Raw genomic sequence first — 20913 nt, 5'->3', positions numbered from 1 at the left:
TTCTGTGCTATAACCATTCTACGATGATATGATTCTATGAAAGTAATAGTTCGGTTGACTGAAAGTGAAAGTGGTAGGCCCTTGAGCTAAAGAAGGGGGAAACATTTAGCCCCTATTCCTTCTCCTGATCACTATCCACTGACCCCTGCTGAAAAATGAACATACGTTGGAAGTGAACAGCATTAATGCCCTCCACGATCAGACTATTGACATTTACTGCCAAGCGCTTCACATGAAGGAGGATTTGGGAAGCTAAAAGAGGATGGGCATCACCTTTACAACTGCACCCCAGCATGAACCAAACACACCTTCAGCAGAGATGGTTAGAAAATTGGGGGAAATTTACATAGATAAGAAAAAACATTAAATAGAATTTTTGTAGCTTTAAATACAATTTTAAGGTTCAGCAGGTATTCACAAAACACTCAACATACACTACTGTGATTGATGACATATTCTGAACTCTTCACTTGAGATACAGCTTAGTAATACATTCAGACCCAACTGTTTATATATATCAAAACTGAACAGGTTTCCTAGTATATCAATTAAAATTATATAAATTAACTTGCTAATGCACAATCACATAATGAACAGGAATGTGTTAATTACAGTACATAACCAAGAGCAAGAATCTTATTTCTGATATGAATTATAAAGTTATTAGGTTGTATTTCAGTCTTATTCTTCATCTTCCTCAATTATTGCATGAAGGCGATCAGAGGCCAAGTGTGTGGATTTTTGCAGAAGTCGTGGGGATTTGAAAAAAGCAGCGAATGAGGTTTTTCTGCTTATGGCATGAGATGATTCTTGCCTTGCGATGTCCTTTGCTGGAAATGTGCTGCTGTTCTGAGAATGCATAGCAGCATTGCTGTTGGGTTTATGTTCAGCAGCACCCAACATCTGGCACACATTCCTAGGAGCTTCACTGTTCAGGTACTGCCACGGTTTCTTGCCACTGTGGTCCCTTAAATTAACATTTGCTCGATATTTCTTCACTAAATATTGAATGATTTTCAACTGTCCGTGTATAGCAGCTATGTGCAAAGGAGTGTACCCACAGGTAGATTTAATGTCCACATTTAGTTCAACTTTTCTTTTTCTTGCATGACCAATAAATTGAGAGAGTGCATGATGATTGCCATGTTTTGCTATCCAGTGAAGTACTGTATAGCCAGAAATAAAATCCCTTTTCATAACAATGTTGGGGTTTTTGTGGAATAAGGCATAAGCCTGTTCAAACATCCCAACAGTTGTTTTCATTATCCATTCGTGCTCTGTAGAATCAAGTGGCACCAGTGAAGATTTTTCAGATGCTCCCCCAATTTTTAACGGATCCTCTTTTCTGCACTCACTGTGGCTCTCTGTCTGGGCTAAATGTGGTGGCCGGTCTCTTACGTGCAGAGATGCATCTCTAACAACTATTTTCGGAGTAGTTGACTGGTTACTGACATGTGGAACCACTGGCATTTTGTGAGGAGGTCTGTTGCTCTTAACCATCTTTTTAAGAGGTTTGTGTCTTTTGGGCGATATACTTTGCCCTTCAGAATGCCAACTATTCATTAGCTTCCCACTTCCAGCAGATGGCCTACAATACAGTGACAGCTTTCTCTGATTATTTTGAATGCATTCTTCTGTGCATATTGCCGAACTTACAAGCACTTCAGCGTTACTACCAGTTAGTAACCCTGGCAACATTTTCAGTACTTTGTTATTAGTTCCATGTTTCTTTGGAGATGAAGTGTTCTTACAATGGCTGATCATTTTGTTCTCATGAGTAGGAGCTGTAATCCCCCGCCTCTGCACTCTCTGAACAACTTTTTTTGACTCCTCCACAAAATTCTCGGAGGGGTTTTGGTCAGGTTTATACTGTATGCTTTCAATGACAGGTTGGTCAGAAATGATTTCAGCATTGCAGTTTGGAGGAGATTCATGGGCACGTATTTCCTTCCCTTTACACTTAGCAACCGAAGAAACAGAGCGAGATGGGAAAACATGAGAGAGGATGGGTGAGGTTGTGGAACGGGATAAAACTGACTGACTGGAATTCCTGCTGCGATTGCTATCGCCGTTGAACAAACTCACGGTGTCATTGGGGCAAAAACTTGCGGTTACAGGACTTTCTTCGTTCTTAGGATTTCTAGACCTCTGCGCTGTTGACTTACAAATAACTGACCCTTCGCCTCTGTTGATAACTCCAATACAATCCCCTTGCCGAACGGGATGATCCACATTGGCTCTTTTGCCATCTTCCCTGACTGAGTCAAGCGATGAGTGATAACGTTCTTGCAACAAGGTGCCGCGATTGGCTTCATCGGCGCAGTTTCCACCCTGCAATATAGTTGGCGATGCCTTCGGCGACCCCTTTGGTGCCTGAACCCCATCCACGGAAAGTTCAGAAAAATCCTCATGAGCAGCTTTCGCCTCACCTCTGGAGCGACGGTGAGTTCTGTTCACTTTCAGTACTCTTGTTGACTCTTGACGTCTTTCCTCAGCCCCGAGCTTACTCTGTGATCCCGTAACCTGTCTGCCAGCCGAGGGCTCCTTGCATTTACCTGCCCTTTGCCTCGCCTTCTCCTCGCCCTTATTTGGATGGCCGAGCACTACATCGCTTGAAATGGAAAACTCTTCGGGGATCAGTTCTTTATATCTCTTCCTCAGTAAGATATACTTGACCCCACCTTCTTCCTTCACCACAGCTAACGAGTTGACAAACTTCTTGAACTGTTCCCGGGTCTGCACCTGCCTCTCAGGGTCCTTCAGGAAGCGCCTGAAATGAGAGGTCAGATCCACATTCCTCACCTTCCCACGGTGGAGCAAAAGAAAATCCAAAACGGCTTCCTGGCTGAAAGTTTCAGCCATCGCTCGAAAAATGTCATCAACGTGAAGGTGTTTTCTTCCTGCTTGAATCGATCAGCTGCCGCTCCCCTCACCCGTTCACCAACTCACACACCTGCCCACCCACAACCCAAATCACCCGCCTCTGCAGCTCACAGGTTGGGTCCAATCTGTGATTGACGGCCCAATTATGGACTCGATTGGGCAATTTCAATGGCAATCAACGAGAACGTCGCTCTCCACCCCCCCCCCCCCCCCCCCCGAGATTATAAACAGACCTTGGGAGAGAGGGCGGGCGCGTCAAAGAGCCCCACCTGTAAAAGGTAAAACTTCAGAAGGGTTGGGAAAAGTCATGTCCGATACAAAAGTGATGCAAGAGCTAAGGGAAGATATTTGTCGTGCACGCCACTTAGATATAAAACGCAGGTGACATGTAAGCAAACATTTAAGAGAAAAGTTTAAAAATTGTGTTTACACCGCCGTTCAATCTGCTGTGCAGGGCAAAAGGCTGATTATGCAAGAATGTGACGGATAAAACACAATAGACCATTTACCTGCCAATACCCTGGGGCTTGGTGATTCAGCGGCAGGAGGTACCGAGTTAAATCTCCCAGCGTGAACTCTATATTCTGCTTACATTTTGCGTTCTTTTATATTCATTCTTGGAGTGTGGGCGTTGCTGGTAAGACTGGCATTTGTTGCCCATCTCTAGTTACAACTGAATATGATGTGGAGATGCCGGTGATGGACTGGGGTTGACAATTGTAAACAATTTTACAACACCAAGTTATAGTCCAGCAATTTTATTTTAAATTCACAAGCTTTCGGAGGCTTCCTCCTTCCTCAGGTAAATGTTCAGGAGCTCCTCGAAGCCTACGCATTTATACAAATAGAACAATACATGGTGTTTACAGAATGCCCCTGCAACTGCCCGTTGCCAAGGCAATCACCGTGTTCAGACAGAGAGGTAACAACTGAATAGGCCTCTTCACAGGACAGTTAAGGTGTGGGGCTGGAATGCATATAGACCAGATCACGAGTGAATCAATTGGGTTTCTATCACAATCTGACAGCTTCATGGTCACCTTTACTGATACCAACTTTTTATTTTCATTTTTTTAATAAACTGAATTCAAATTCCTAGTAGTTTGAAAGTGAGATTTGAACTCCCGTTCATCTGGGTTATTCATTCAAACTCAGAATTACTAGTCCAGTAACAAAACCACTACCATATCCATTTAGTTTTTCTGGTTTGATGTTAGTAATTCCTGATGGAGCATGGATTTATAGCAACAACTTTCCCATAATTCATGATGTGGAGATGCCGGTAATGGACTGGGGTGGACTAATGTAAGGAATCGCACAACACCAGGTTATAGTCCAACAGCTTTATTTGAAATCACAAGCTTTCGGAGCTTGGCTCCTTCGTCAGGTGAAGGAGCTTTCGGAGCTTTGCTCCTTCGTCACTTCACCTGACGAAGGAGCAAAGCTCCGAAAGCTTGTGATTTCAAATAAAGCTGTTGGACTATAACCTGGTGTTGTGCGACTCCTTAGATTTCCCATAATTCATCCGTGTTTAAGAATGTCAGTGAGAGAAGAGGATTTTGGGCACATTTGGCAGTCACTGGTGAAGCAGCTTTAAAAGTCTGAGGTCAATTGCAGCAGTACCATCACCAATTCAGCACAAAGAGATCTGTATGGCTCAGTAGCGCACCAAATTACCCATTCAGTCATCAAGCCAACTCTTGAACTTTTTAATGCAAAAGCTAATTAGCATTTTTTGTGGTATTCAGGTTTTGTTAAAAGTTCCAAGCCATCTACCTCTTCTCATTTAGTAATTTTTAAATTACAATTTAAGGGTATCTCCAATGACTTGGAGATTAGGCAGGGGGTAGATGAGTCATACAAACCAGCAATAGGGGCACTATATTTGGCATCAGCATCACTGGATCAGGAAACATAGAAAATAGGAGCAGGAGTAGGCCATTCGGCCCTTTGAGCCTGCTCCGCCATTCAATAAGATCATGGCTGATCCTCTCTCAATACCATATTCCTGCTCTCTCCCCATACCCCTTGATGCCTTTTGTGTCTAGAAATCTATCTAGCTCCTTCTTAAACATATTCAGTGACTTGGCCTCCACAGCCTTCCACAGGTTCACCACCCTCTGAGTGAAGAAAGGGGGGAAAATGGGCTGAGGTACCCATTCCCGATCACTATCAAGTAAACCTTGCTGAAGTATACGTATGGTCATCAAGTAAGGATAGAATTGGGCTTGGCAGTGATGCCTCCTATGGATGAATGGCCACTTGGGCAAAGTATTGGAGGGAGACTTTGGAATTATAAAAGTCAACACCTTCGGGAGAGGAAGTGAATGAAGACAAATGATGGAGGAAAATTGATAGGGAAAATTACAACTGAATTATCTTTTTAAAACGAAATCAGAAAAGAGGTGGATAGTCTCTCCATGTTTTGATTTACTATTCCTATTATGTAATGCAAATTCCTTTTCTATTATTGTATTTCATCATTGCTTAAATTGTAATTCCAAAACCACCAGTCATACTCTTGCTATGTAATAATTATTTTTAATTCGAGTTGCAGTCATCATTTTGTTTGCAGTCAGTTTCAATTCCAATTATGGTTTTTATTCTGATTCTGACGCCCAGTTCTATAGATAATTTGCTTTAGTGAACAAGGGCAGCTTGAGCCCAAGTCGATCTCTGAGCTGCTTGAAGACATCTAGGTGCTGACGAATAATTTTGTGGAGCAATGGTGGTGACCAGCTATTTTTGTTACTAGTCCAAATTCTCATGGGCCATACCACTTTGTGCCAGAAACTTTTTAGACAAACAATTGTTATTGTGGTCAGGATCCAAGAGGTTTCTAAAACTCAGAACGTTCCATTCCACTAAAAAAAAAGTGGTTAATTGCCAAGCAACAATAAATAAAGCGCAAAAATAAATAAAGCACAACAAGTTGACTTTCTGGAATTTGACTCCAGTCAGGCCATAAGACCATAAGAGATAGGAGCAGGAGTAGGCCATTCGACCCCTCGAGCCTGCTCCGCCATTCAATGAGATCATGGCTGATCTGATTTTTACCTCAACTCCACTTTCCCGCCCTTTCCCCATATCCTTTGACTCCCTTGCTGATCAAAAATTTGTCTAACTCAGCCTTGAATGTATTCAATGACTTATTTATAGTTGCTTGGCAATTAACCACTTTTTTTAGTGGAATGGAACGTTCTGAGCTTTAGAAACCTCCTGGCTCCTGGACTACAATAACAATTGTTTGTCTAAAAAGTTTCTGGCACAAAGTGGTATAGCCCATGAGAATTTGGACTTTTGGGCTAAAGAAATCCAAAGATTCACAACCCTCTGGGAGAAGAAATTGCCCCTCATTTCTGTCTTAAACGGGCGACCCTTTATTCTGAGACTATGCCCCCTAGTTTTAGATTCCCCCATGAGGGGTAACATCCTCTCAGCATCTACCCTATCGAGTCCCCTCAGAATCTTGCATGTTTCAATAAGATCTCTCATTCTTCTAAACTCCAATGAGTATAGACCCAACTTGTTCAATCTTTCCTCATAAGACAACCCTTCCATACCCGGAATCAACCTAGTGAACCTTCTCTGAACTGCCTCCAATGCAAGTATGTCCTTCCTTAAATAAGGGCACCAGAACTGTATGCAGTACTCCAGGTGTGGTCTCACCAGCACCCTGTACAGTTGGAGCATGACTTCCTTCCTTTTATACTCCATCCCCCTAGAAATAAAGGCCATTATTCCGTTTGCCTTCCGGATTATCTGCTGCACCTGAAAGTTGACTTTTTGTGTTTCATGTACGAGGACACCCAGATCCCTCTGTACCGCAACATTTTGTAGTATTTCTCCATTCAAATAATATTTTGCTTTTTTATTTTTCCTCCCAAAGTGGATAACTTCACATTTTCCCATATTATATTCCATCTGCCAAATTTTTGCCCATTCGCTTAACCTGTCAATATCCCTTTGCAGACACTTTGGGCCCGATATTAGCAGGGCGGTGGGCGGGCTGCGCATGCAGAGCAAGGTCTGTCAGATGGAGGAGCCCTATTTAAAGGGGCAGTCCTCCACTGACTGATGCTGCAGAAAATAGGAAAAATTACAGCATGGAGCAGCCCAGGGGAAAGGCTCCTCCCAGGTTTAATGATGCCTTACTCCAGGTCTTACTGGATGGGGTAAGGAGGAGGGAGAGGACAGAGATCTTCCCCCTGGCGGACGGGAGGAAGTGGCCTGCCTCTGCCACCACAAAGGCCTGGCTCGAGGTGGCAGATGAGGTCACCTGCACCACCAACATATCGCGCATCTGCATACAGTGCAGGAGGCGCTTCAATAACCTAAGTAGGTCAGCCGAAGTGAGTACACTTATTCCCCTACACTCCATCTGCCACATCACCGCCCCCACCCCACATCTCCTTCTGCACTGCCAACACTACTCTATCACATCACTCCTCACACCCACTCAAAGCTCATCCTCATCTTACCTGCGCTTACTCACCTCACCAGTATTCATCCCACCACTACCACTCAACCCAATCCTCATACAATCTCATGGCTCTATCTCATACTCACTCTCTCATGCATCTCTTTCACGGTCAGCCTCACTCAACCTGCCACTACCTGTGCTGCAGCCACAGGGCATGCATCACATATGTGCAGTAGGCAGCATAAGGCAAACGTGTTGTGAGCATGATGGAGATGCACAAGGGTGTTTGAGGGTTTGTCATGGTTTTTACTTATATTTAATTTCTGATCAACTCACATAACATATTATATTGTCACCACTACTGCCACGTCTTTGCGAATCTTGTCTGGTTTGTGCAATAATGCCCTTTCCTGAGGATCACAATGAAGACCCACAACTGATGACACCCATTGTGTCACTGCAGAGTGGGTGTAGGTGTATTTGCAGGGCTCCTTTGTGCAGACGACTGAGAGATGTCGGCGATGTCCCTGGTGGCACCCTGGAACGATGCGAAGGAGAAGTTGTTGAGGGCAGTGGTGACTTTGACAGCGACAGGTAAGAAGATGGTGCTCGGGCCAACCGGGAGCAGCTCGGCGTGAAAGAGGCTGCAGATGTCCACGACTACATGTCGAGTGACTCTGAGCCCCCCATGTGCACTGCTGCTCAGAGAGGTCCAGGAAGCTGAGCCTCGGTCTGTAGACCCTGTGGCGAGGGTAGTGCCTTCTGCGACGCATCTCTCTCTGCGGTTGCCCTCCCTCCTGCTCTGCAGGTGGATGTGTTACAGCACTGTGTTGTGGGGCTCCATGTTTCAGGTGGACGGCGAGGCTGGTGATGCTGTTCGTCCTCCGAGGACGTCATGACTGCAGCTACGGCGGCCCCTATCTGGAAGATGTACATTTGAGGGGGTCCGCAAGGTAGGTACATGTCTCTGGACACCGGGGTAAGTGTGGAAGTTCGTGAATTTTATTGTTAGGAGGAGGGTGGTGGAGGCCAAACTTTGTCCAAAGTGACAGAGTGGCCTCCTGCAATGAGTGAGGGTCCCCCCCCACCCCACTTGTCAAATGGACCTTTGCAGCTGCCACAGGCTGATGGCTGCAACACGTCCATTTGAACTGGGAGTGTTTCCCCCAGTACGGGAAACAGTCCCAGTTGTTTGCCGAATCCCACCCCTCCTGAAATATCATGTTGATCAGGTCTCTAAATGACCTGAAATACCTAAATAAATACTTTAAGTGGCACCCCGCCGGCTTTAATTGCTGGCAGGAGTCCCACATACGGGGGCTGCGCGCACATGTCACCGCGTCACTGGAGAACCCGGAAGTGGGCAGGTTGGAGCCGAGCTCCAGATCTGCCCCGGGAATTCCCGATTTTCGCAGCCCCCCCGACGCGAACGCACCCGATCGGGGGTGCGAAAATCAAGCCCTTTGTGTCCTCATCGCAACTTGCTTTTCCACCTATCTTTGTATCATCAGCAAGTTTGGTCACAAGACACTCTGTTCCTTCATCCAAGTCATTGATATATATTGTAAATAGTTGAGACCCCAGCACTGATCCCTGTGTCACCCCACTAGTTACAGATTGCCATTTTGAAAATGACCCTTTTATCCCGACTCTTTGTTTTCCGTTAGTTAACCAATCCTCTATCCATGCCAGTATATTACCCCCAACACCATGAGCTCTTATCTTGTGCAGTAATCTTTTATGTGGCACCTTTTACGTGGAAATCCAAATATACTGCATCCATTGGTTCCCCTTTATCCACCCTGCCCGTTACTTCCTCAAAGAGCTCTAATAAATTTGTCAGACATGATTTCCCCTTCATATAACCATGTTGACTCTTCTTGATTGTATTATGAGTCTCCAAATGTCCTGCTACTACTTCCTTAATAATGGATTCTAGCATTTTCCCAATGACAGATGTTCAGCCAACTGGTCTATAGTTACCTGCTTTCTGTCTCACTCCCTTCTTGAAGAGGGGTGTTTTGTTTGCGGTTTTCCAATCTGCTGGGACCTTTCCAGAATCTAGTGAATTCTGGAAGATTACAACCAATGCATCCACTATCTCTGTAGCCACTTCCTTTAAGACCCTCGGATGCAAGCCATCAGGTCCAGGGGACTTGTCAGCCTTTAGACCCATTAGTTTACCTAGTACTTTTTCTCTAGTGATAGTGATTGTTTTTAGTTCCTCCCTCCCTTTTGCCCCTTGATTTTCTACTATTATTGGTATGTTATTAGTGTCTTCTACTGTGAAGACAGATACAAAATATTTGTTCAGTTCCTCTGCCATTTCCTTGTTTTCCATTATTATTTCCCCAGTCTCATCCTCTAAGGGACCAATGTTTACTTTAGCTACCCTCTTTCTTTTTATATACTTGTAGAAGCTTTTACTGTCAGTTTTTATATTTCTCGCTAGTTTACTCTCATAATTTATTTTCTCCCTCTTTATTATTCTTTTAGTCATCCTTTGCTGGTTTTTAAAGTTTTCCCAATCTTCAGGCTTACCAGTAATCTTTGCCATGTTGTATGCTTTTTCTTTTAATCTGATACCATCCTTTACTTCCTTAGTTAGCCATGGTTGGTTCACCTTTTTTGTGGAGTCTTTCCTCCTCACAGGGATATATTTTTGTTGCGAGTCATAAAATATCTTTTTAAATATTTGCCACTGCTTATCCACCATCATACCATCTAATCTGTTTACCCAGTCTACTTTAGCCAATTCTGCCCTCATTCCTTTATAATTGCCCTTATTTAAGTTTAATACAGTAGTTTCAGGCCAGGAAGTCCATGAGCCTGAGTTGTACATGTTGAAAGCAGCAGCGAAGAGCACTAATATCCTGTGTAAGTGCACCCCACCCCAAGCAAAGCATTGAGGGCACCCTGCTTGCATGTGCATGGCACCTATGGTATAAAGATATAGGTGGAAACTGCTAGCTGTGGCATGGAGCAGAACTTAAACCAGAGGCCTTAGAGAGAATGGCAAAACTGTGCATGGGAAAGTTAGTGCAGGGAATTCTAGCCTATAATAGGTTTATAGGTAAATGTAGCTATTTATTTTTTTTAAGAATGATGTAATTTTCAATGTACTGTATTTAATAACATATAAATTTAATTCTTAGCTATATATAGTGTATTGGGTTAGAAAGTTACACAGCCACTGAAACAACTGTGAATATTTTTTGATTGATTTGATTGATTCATTTTATGGTGTTTGCTGGTTCCTGATTGGTGTCTTTTAGGGAGGTAAGAAATTAAACCACTTGATTGATTCAGTACCTTTTCCTACCTCATCATCATCATCATCTATATTTTGAGAGAATCAGCATAGTATTGAAGCCAATCATGTTTTTTTTTGCCCATTGCACATGTGAAGCTTTTGTAGTGTGATGCCTTTGAGATATGTGCTGCCACAGATGCATAATATGGAAAATCTGTAATTGTACAGATGCACACTGGGTAACAAACCATAGCCTCCATCTTTGACTTATTAGTATTTGGGATCTATTGATATTTGAGATTGAAGCAAATCTTTGTGACAAAATGAATGCTAAGATTATCTTTTAAAAAATAAACAACTTTAAAAGTGCCACAAATGTGAGATCATAAAATCAAATTTCAGCAGAATACATCTACTATGCATATATTGGACTAAATGTGGACAGCTGTCGTAATTGCACTAATATTCCAAGAACTTTTACTTTTGACGTCTTTGTTTTCTGCTCAATTCCTTTTTGGGATTTCTAGCTTCTCTGATGTGAGTTTCAATGTCAATCAAAATTTAGTTTATTTGTGCAATTCAATAAAAATAAATGATCTTTACTAGGAGTTGATATTTCTTGAGTACCCTGTCTTGCATACACAGATTGTAAAATAAGCTTGCAAAAAAAAATGAAATGGCTGCAAAATTGAAACCAATTGCAGACAAGTCATAGCCCTGAACATTAGGGTGGGAGGGAAATCTCCCTCAGCCTAATAGATTAGTGCTAGGATTTATCTGCAAAGATTATTCATGGTACCATAGCCATGGGACTCATTTGCTGACAGTGGCACAGGAACAGTCTAAAAGTAATAAAGCATTAAGCCAAACATTATATACTGTTTAAAAAAAAATGGACTTTTTATTTCATAAAAATTAAGGTTAGAGAAAGAACTTTAATTTATATAGCGCCTTTCATGACATTCCATAACACTTCACAGCCAATGAAATACTTTTGAAGTGAAGTCACTGTTGTAGATAAGGGAGAACCAGTGGATGTGGTTTATTTAGATTTTCAGAAGGCCTTTGATAAAGTCCCACATAAGAGGTTAGTGTGCAAAATTAAAGCATATGGGATTGGTGGTAATATACTGGCATGGATTGAAAATTGGTTAACAGACTGGAAACAGAGAGTGGGAATAAATGGGTCTTTTTCAGGGTGGCAGGCAGTGACTAGTGGAGTACCACAGGGATTGGTGCTTGGGCCCCAGCTATTCACAATATATATCAATGAATTGGATGAGTGAATCAAATGTAATATTTCCAAGTTTGCTGACGACACAAAACTAGGTGGGATCATGAGTTGTGAGGAGGCTGCTAAGAGGCTTCAAGGCGATTTAGACAAGTTGAGTGAGTGGGCAAAAACATTGCAGATGCAGTATAATGTGGATAAATGTGAAGTTATCCATTTCAGAAGGAAAAACAGAAAGGCAGAGTATTATTTAAATGGTGATAGATTGGAGAATGTTGATGTACAAAGGGACCTGGGTGTCCTTGTACACCAGTCACTGAAAGCAAATATGCAGGTGCAGCAAGCAGTTAGGAAGGCAAAGGGTATGTTGGCCTTCATTGCAAGAGGATTGAGTATAGGAGCAAGGATGTATTACTGCAGTTATACAGAGCCTTGGTGAGACCACACCTGGAGTATTGTGTGCAGTTTTGGTCTCCTTACCTAAGAAAGGATATACTTGCCACAGAGGGAGTGCAGCGAAGGCTCACCAGACTGTTTCCTGGGATGGCAGAACTGTCGTATGAGGAGAGAATGGGTCGACTCGGCCTGTATTCACTCGAGTTTAGAAGAATGAGAGGGGATCTCATTGAAACATATAAAATTCTGACAGGGCTAGACAGACTGGATGCAGGGAGGATGTTTGCTCTGGCTGGGGGGTCCAGAACGAGGGGTCGGTGTCTCAGGATACGGGGTAGGACATTTAGGACTGAGATAAGGAGAAATTTCTTCACTCAGAGGGTGGTGAACCTGTGGAATTCTCTACAACAGAAGGATGTGGAGGCTAAGTCACTGAATATATTTAAGATGGAGCTAGATAGATTTCTAGACACAAAAGGCATCAAGGGGTATGGGGAGAGAGTGGGAATATGGTATTGAGGTAGAGGATCAGCCATGATCATATTGAATGGCGGAGCAGGCTCGAAGGGCCGAATGGCCTACTCCTCCTCCTATTTTCTATGTTTCTATGTAATATAGGGAAATGCAGCAGTTAATTTGCGCACAGCAAGGTTCCACAAACAGCAATGAGATTGACCAGATAATCTCTTTTATAGTGATGTGTGTTGGTCAGGACACCAGGAGAACTTCCCTGCTCTTCTTCAAAAAGTACCATGGAATCTTTTACATCCACCTGAGAGAGCAAATGGAGCCTTGGTTTAATGTCTCAGCTGAAAAACAGCAACTCCAGCAATACCCCACTCCCTCAGTACAGCACTGCAAGTATCTGCCTAGATTATGTGCCAAAGTCTCTGGAGGAGGCTTGAACCCATGAACTTCTGACTCAAAGACAAGAGTGATATCACTGAGCCAAGTCTGACATTTGGGATTACTAGGATTGCATGTTTAGCCATCTGCATATTTTTATGAACAGTATTTTAAGTATGTAGAAATTATGCACAAAAATACTTTTGTGTGTTTTTGATAGAATTTTTTTGTCACTGTTCTCCCTTCCCTTTCTGAAGGTGTTGATTCCTGACTTTCATGTGGTGCTGTAGACACCAGGTACCTTTTAGTACCTCATCAAAGTGGCCATTATTCTTGTGCAAGACTTGATGGGCTATTTGACAGCAGGAGGCATCGCAGCTAAACCTGATTGTGTTCTCACTTGAGACCCACATGCACTACCAGCAGGGGTTTGCAGGGCACCATTCAGGAGCAGCAACCCTGGCCGAGTTTGCCTTTCCTAACCCAGGGACTTTTTCTTTCAAAGTTGAACTTTATTCATTGATCAAATATTTACAAACTTTTCTTTATAGCATAAAGTCCTGTCATCATTCATTTTTGATGCAGAGAATTTCAGGTAGGGTTTACGTCGATGCATTTGGGTTCTATATGCTGAGACCAACTGCTGTCCCAGGACTATTTCAAATAGATTAATATGGGTCAGCCCAATGCCCACCAAACTAAAACACATGCTCCAAGTGCCCTCCCCATGAGGAAGGCACCACTAATATGTGTGGGCTATCTGAACAAAAATTGTATGTCAGTTCAATTAATTTGATCTCCATGGTCGATGATACAACTAAAATCCTGTGATGCCTGCTGGTAACTGAAGGCTTCAAGTGAACAGGTGGACACTGTGATCTTGTTCCAGGGTCAATCAGGAAACTGCACAGATGGGGACCTTCTTGATCTGTAGCAGTCAGCTCACTGCATAAACTCAATGAAGTATCAGAATAGTCCAGCATCAGTAATTTCTGAAGTTGTACATTATTTGTCAGCAAATCAAAAGCAAAATACTGTGGAGGCTGGAAATCTGAAATAAAAACAGAAAATGCTAGAAATACTCAGCAAGTCAGGCAACATCTGTGGAGAAAGAAACAGTTAATATTTCAGGTCAATGACCTTTCATCGGAACTGGAAGAAGTTGAAGATTTAACAGTTTTTAAGCAAGTACAGAGCCAGGGAAAGGGGGAGGGAGGTGAGGAAAGAACAAAAGGGAAGGTCTCTGATAGGATGGAGGGCAGGAGTGATTAAATGACAAAAGGGATGATGGTGCAAGGCAATGAGGGTGGTGATGGAACAAGTAAAGAAACAAAAGATGGATCAAGAGGAGCTGTAAATGGCAACAGCAGAACCATTACTAGCACCTGCTGTCTGAAAAAATTCGTGTGTGAGATGCCGGTGATGGACTGGGGTTGACAATTGTAAACAATTTTACAACACCAAGTTATAGTCCAACAATTTTTTTTGAAATTCACAAGCTTTCGGAGGCTTCCTCCTTCCTCAGGTGAATGTTGTGGAAATGAAATCCTCGAACCCTTCGCATTTATAAATCACAGAACAATGCCTGGTGATTACAGATAGTCTTTCCAACTGCCCGTTGCCACGGCAATCACAGTGTGCAGACAGAGAGGTGTTAACAAAAAGGCCACCGAATATACAAACCACCAAAAAAAATAGAAAAGACAGCGAATGACCCATTATATTAAAAACAGATAACATATGTTCTCTGGTGGGGTTACGTGTAGCGTGACATGAACCCAAGATCCCGGTTGAGGCCGTCCTCATGAGTGCGGAACTTGGCTATCAATTTCTGCTCGACAATTTTGCGTTGTCGTGTGTCTCGAAGGCCACCTTGGAGTATGCCTACCCGAAGGTCGGTGGCTGAATGTCCTTGACTGCTGAAGTGTTCCCCGACTGGGAGGGAACCCTCCTGTCTGGCGATTGTTGCGCGGTGTCCGTTCATCCGTTGTCGCAGCGTCTGCATGGTCTCGCCAATGTACCATGCTCTGGGGCATCATTTCCTGCAACGTATGAGGTAGACAACGTTGGCCGAGTCACAGGAGTATGAACCATGCACCTGGTGGGTGGTGTCCCCTCGTGTGATGGTGGTATCTGTGTCGATGATCTGGCATGTCTTGCAGAGGTTGCCGTGGCAGGGTTGTGTGGTGTCGTGGACGCTGTTCTCCTGAAAGCTGGGTAATTTGCTGCGAACGATGGTCTGTTTGAGGTTAGGTGGCTGTTTAAAGGCGAGTAGTGGAGGTGTGGGGATGGCCATAGCGAGGTGTTCGTCGTCATTGATGAAATGTTGAAGGCTGCGGAGAACATGGCGTAGTTTCTCCGTTCCGGGGAAGTACTGGACGACGAAGGGTACTCTGTTGGTTGCGTCCCATGTTAGTCTCCTGAGGAGGTCTATGCGATTTTTCGCTGTGGCCCGTCGGAACTGTCGATCGATGAGTCGAGCGTCATATCCCGTTCTTACTAGGGCATCTTTCAGCGTCTGTAGGTGTCCATCGCGTTCCTCCTCGTCTGAGCAGACCCTGTGTATTCGCAGGGCCTGTCCATAGGGGATGGCCTCTTTGACGTGGTTAGGGTGGAAGCTGGAAAAGTGGAGCATCGTGAGGTTGTCCGTGGGCTTGCGGTAGAGTGAGGTGCTGAGGTGCCCGTCTTTGATGGAGATTCGTGTGTCCAAGAAAGAAACTGATTCTGAGGAGTAGTCCATGGTGAGCTTGATGGTGGGATGGAACTTGTTGATGTTATTGTGTAGTCTCTTTAGTGATTCCTCGCCGTGGGTCCATAGGAAGAAAATGTCGTCGATGTATCTGGTGTATAGTGTTGGTTGGAGGTCCTGTGCAGTGAAGAAGTCGTGCTCGAACTTGTGCATGAAAATGTTGGCGTATTGGGGTGCGAATTTGGTCCCCATGGCTGTTCTGTGTGTTTGGGTAAAGAACTGGTTATCGAAGGTGAAGACATTGTGATCCAGGATGAAGCGGATGAGTTGTAGGATGGCGTCTGGAGATTGGCTGTTGTTGGTGTTGAGTATTGATGCTGTCGCAGCGATGCCGTCATCGTGGGGGATACTGGTGTAGAGTGCCGAGACGTCCATCGTGGTGAGAAGTGTTCCTGGTTCAACTGGTCCGTGGGTACTGAGTTTTTGTAGGAAGTCTGTAGTGTCGCGACAGAAGCTGGGGGTTCCCTGCACGATGGGTTTCAGGATGCCTTCGATGTATCCAGAGAGGTTCTCACACAGGGTTCCGTTGCCTGATACGATAGGACGTCCAGGTGTGTTGGCTTTGTGTATTTTTGGGAGGCAGTAGAAGTCTCCCACGCGGGGAGTACGTGGGATGAGAGCGCGTAGGATGCTTTGAAGGTCTGGATCGAAGGTCTTGGTCAGTTTGTTGAGCTGGTGGGTGTGTTCTTTGGTCGGATCTGCGGGTAACCGTCTGTAGTGTTCCTGGTTGTCCAGTTGTCGGTATGCTTCTTTGCAATAGTCCGTTCTGTTCTGTATGACGATGGCTCCTCCTTTGTCCGCTGGTTTGATGACGATGTTGCGGTTGGTCTTGAGAGCGTTGATGGCGTTGCGTTGTGCTCGGGTGACATTCTGGACTGTCTTCCGAGTGCGGCTGATGAATCTAGCATTGACGCATTTCCTGACAGCTTGATCATACATGTCAAGCTGAGGGCAGCGACCCTCCGGAGGAGTCCAGTGTGACTCTTTCTCCTTCGGTTGCTGTACCGCAGATCCCTCTGTCTGCTGTTCCGGATCGTTGATTGTCTCATTGGGTTCACTGCTGAAATCTTGGGGTTTGTGGAAGTATTCCCGGAGCCTCATTCTCCTGATGAATTCCTCTGTGTCCGCCGCGAGACTAATGGGGTCCATTTTGGTAGTGGGGCAGAAATTGAGCCCTCGGCTGAGAACTTCGATTTCGTCTGGTTGAAGGGTGTGGTCGGACAAATTGACGATGGACTTCCCTGTGGTTGCAACCGTGGTACCAGGGGAAGCTTGGTCGATGCTGGTGGTGATGCCGAGTTTCTCAAGCTTCCTGCTCTTGGTTTTCATGTAGGCAGCGTAGTTCCGTTGCCTCGTCTGTTTGGCGGTATCTCGTAGCTGGTCTGCTGTGTCCTGAGTACAGGATGAGAGTATGGACTCTATCTTAGTTTTGAGGTTGCGGCGTCTGCTGTAGAGTTGGTGTACGAGATGGTTGCGGGGTGTACGAGATGGTTGCGGAGTGTGCGAGAGGTACGACGGCAGAGTCTCTCAGCGTAATTCGAGTTGTATGTGGGTTTGTGATCTGTAGTCCTTTCGGGATCTTGTCTGCTTTCTTGCAGCTCTGTAAAAACTTGATGTCTGTGTCTAAATGCGCGATCTTCTTGGATATCCTTTCCACTGTGAGCCGGCAGTTTGTGGTGTCGTTGGTCGCCATGATGTGGAGATGCCGGTGATGGACTGGGGTTGACAATTGTAAACAATTTTACAACACCAAGTTATAGTCCAACAATTTTGGCAAGACCATGCAGACGCTGCGACAATGGATGAACGGACACCGCGCAACAATCGCCAGACAGGAGGGTTCCCTCCCAGTCGGGGAACACTTCAGCAGTCAAGGACATTCAGCCACCGACCTTCGGGTAAGCGTTCTCCAAGGCGGCCTTCGAGACACACGACGACGCAAAATCGTCGAGCAGAAATTGATAGCCAAGTTCCGCACCCATGAGGATGGCCTCAACCGCGATCTTGGGTTCATGTCACGCTACACGTAACCCCACCAGCGAACATATGTTATCTGTTTTTAATATAACGGGTCATTTGCTGTCTTTTCTATTTTTTTTTGGTGGTTTGTATACTCGGTGGCCTTTTTGGTAACACCTCTCTGTCAGCACACTGTGATTGCCGTGGCAACGGGCAGTTGGAAAGACTATCTGTAATCACCAGGCATTGTTCTGTGATTTATAAATGCGAAGGGTTCGAGGATTTCATTTCCACAACATTCACCTGAGGAAGGAGGAAGCCTCCGAAAGCTTGTGAATTTCAAAAAAAATTGTTGGACTATAACTTGGTGTTGTAAAATTGTTTACAATTGAAAAAATTGGAGCAGTGGTTTTGATGTAAAGTTATTGAAATCAATGTTGAGTTCAGAAGTTTGTAAAGTGTCTAATCGAAAGATGAGGTACTGTTCCTCGAGCTTCTGTTGAGCTTCATTGGAACAGCGTAAGAGGCCGAAGATAGATCAGAGTGGGAGTGGGACAGAGAATTAAAATGGCAAGTGACTGGAAGATCAGGGTCACACTTGCAGGACTGAACGGAGGTGTTCAGCAAAATGATCACCCAATCTGCATTTGGTCTCCCGAATGTAGAGGATACAACATCATGAGCAGCAAATACAGTATACTAAATTGAAAGAAGTACAAGTAAATCACTTTTTCAACTGGAAGGAATGTTTGGGGCCCTGGACGGTGGGAAGGGAGGAGGTGAAGGGGTAGGTGTTGCATTTCCTGCGCTCACAGGGAAAGGTGCCATGGGAAGGAGAGCAGGTGTTGGGGGTGATGGAAGAATGGATCAGGGTGTCATGGAGGGAATGGTCCCTTTGGAATGCTGAAAGGGGAGAGGAGGAGAAAATGTGTTTGGTGGTGGCATCACACTGGAGATGGCGGAGGATGATCTGCTGAATGTGGAGGCTGGTGGGGTGGAAGGTGAGGACAAGGGGACCCTATCATGGTTCTGGGAGGGTGGGGAAGGGGTGAGGGCACGGTCGAGGGCTCTGTCAACCACAGTGGAGGGGGATCCTCGGTTGAGGAAAAATGAAGACATATCGGAAGCACTGGTGTGGAAGGTGGCATTATCAGAACAGATGCGATGGAGATGGAGAAACTGGGAGAAGGCAATAGAGTCCTTACAGGAAGCAGGTTGGGAGGAAGTGTAATCAAGGTAGCTGTGGGAGTCGGTGGGCTTATAGTAGATATTAGTTGACAGCCTATTCCCAGAAATGGAGATAGAGAAGTCAGGGAAGAGTCGGAGATGGACCATGTGAAGGTGAGGGAAGGGTGGAAATTGGAAGCAAAGTTGATGAAATTCTCCAGTTCGGGGCGAGAGCAGGAAGTGGCACCGATACAGTCATCAATGTACCGGAAAAAGAGGTGAGAGAGGGGACCTGAGTAGTACAGGAACAAAGAATGTTCCATGTATCCCACAAAAAGGCAGGCATAGCTAGGCCCCATAGTGCCACCTTTTATTTGGAGGAAGTGAGTGGAGTCAAAGGAGAAGTTGTTCAACGTAAGAATAAGATCAGCCAGGCGGAGGAGAGTGGTGGTGGATGGGGGCTGGTTGGGCCTCCATTCAAAGAAGAAGTGGAGGTCCCGCAGGCTGTCCAGGTGGGGATCGAGGTGTAGAGGGATTGGACATCCATGGTGAAAAGGAGACGGTTAAGGCGGGAAGTTGGAAACTGTTGAAGTGGCGGAAGAGTTGAGGATGTAGGTCAGAAGGGCTGGACAAGGGGAGAAAAAATAGAGTCGAGATAGGAAGAAATAAGTTCCGTGGGGCAAGAACAGGCTGAAATGATGGGTGGGGGCGGGGGGAGCAGTCCGCAAATGTTACCCATGATAAAGGGTCTACATCTGAAACTTTAACTTATCTGATGCTGACTGATCTGTTGAGTGTTTCCAGTATGTTCTGTTTTTGTTTCAGATTTCTAGCATTTGCAGTTATTTTTTTGTTTTTTTTATTATAGAATATGATGTGCTAAATACATTAGTGGTATGAACAAATCCTTTTAGTTACAATAATTACATTAACTTGTGATGCAAATCAAGATGATTTGAATATCCAAATACATGGTCCAAATAGCACATTGTGGGGACGTATTCGATGTTCTGCTATTTTAAACGTTATTTTTTATTAATGTAAACAAATACAGAAATAACCGCTTACAACAAACTTCCACGAAAAGACATACACGAAGCAGCTGTTTTAATCTCCTCCACCCCCGGACCAGAGTAAGTCACTGTGATGGGGGGGGGGGGGGGGGGTGCAAGTTCTTTTTGCGTTATGTTAGCAGTATCACGTGCGCTTTATGGGAACGTACTCTGCGGGGTTTGTTACAGCATAACGACCCAAATTGTTGCGTTTGGATACCTTGTTGCATGAGAGGCGGATACAGTATTTCAAGTTGTAATTGTAGATTGCGCTGTACCCCTGCGGGCGGTGTGTGCTTGTGCTTGTGTGTGTGTGTGTGGGGGGCGAGGAGGCCGTGTGCAGGATGCCATATTGAGAGAGCAGAGAGTGAGCGGAGAGGCTGCAACTCTCGGAGCGGGAGCGGGAGCAGGAGCAGGAGCAGAGCACAGCACGCCGGCACTCGCACCGTCCACACACGGGTCAGAGCCACAGTAACATCATCAACCCAGGAATGGCTGCAGTGGTAGGAAGGAAGCCTGTGAGTGCCCATTTTTAATTTAACATTTCTCTTATGAATGCGATTGGACTTTTATTTTTTTTTCCTCCTCCTGTTAATTAAATACCGTTAAACCGCACAGTTGCCGAGTTTGAACGGGGTTTAACTGTTAAAACAACGGCAAAAGGGGGTTAATTTTAAAAAAAAACTGCAGCTCAACCAGTTGGTAAAATAGCACATTAAGTATTTCAGTTGGGAGAGCCGGGGTATTTGCATGTATTGGTCAGTAGGTAGCCGAGGTTAAGACGTGTCCAGTCTCCTTTCCCTTCCGTTAACAAGTATCAATGGCGTCGGTCTTATGGTGGATTATTTTATGTTCTGTTACTTAAAGTGAAAGATCCGCGGCACTGGTGGAGACCGCTGTGGTGGTGAGTTGGACCGGACGGGGATGGATGCCTCACCCGTACTTCCAGCAGTT

At 44.8% G+C, this 20913-nt stretch overlaps 2 protein-coding genes across 2 annotated transcripts in view; one reads left to right on the top strand and one right to left on the bottom strand.

Moving 5' to 3' along the window:
- Window positions 1–388: 388 nt before the first annotated feature.
- LOC137340641 (ankyrin repeat domain-containing protein SOWAHB-like) lies at window positions 389–2929 on the bottom strand. Its single transcript, XM_068003279.1, has one exon. It carries the CDS (start codon window positions 2860–2862, stop codon window positions 682–684), a length of 2181 nt encoding a protein of 726 aa, XP_067859380.1. The 5' UTR covers window positions 2863–2929; the 3' UTR covers window positions 389–681.
- Window positions 2930–20121: 17192 nt separating this feature from the next.
- Window positions 20122–20913, top strand: part of LOC137325227 (septin-11) — a 96409-nt gene continuing 95617 nt past the window's right edge. The window contains exon 1 of the mRNA XM_067990083.1: window positions 20122–20477. Coding sequence (XP_067846184.1) covers window positions 20451–20477 — 27 coding nt within the window. The 5' untranslated portion in view covers window positions 20122–20450. The remainder of the gene's footprint in view (window positions 20478–20913) is intronic.

The sequence above is a fragment of the Heptranchias perlo genome, chromosome 1, assembly GCF_035084215.1.
Source record: "Heptranchias perlo isolate sHepPer1 chromosome 1, sHepPer1.hap1, whole genome shotgun sequence".
NCBI classification, from domain to species: domain Eukaryota; kingdom Metazoa; phylum Chordata; class Chondrichthyes; order Hexanchiformes; family Hexanchidae; genus Heptranchias; species Heptranchias perlo.
The sequence above is the reverse complement of the archived record's forward strand: the minus strand, read 5'-3'. Positions and strand labels throughout refer to the sequence as shown.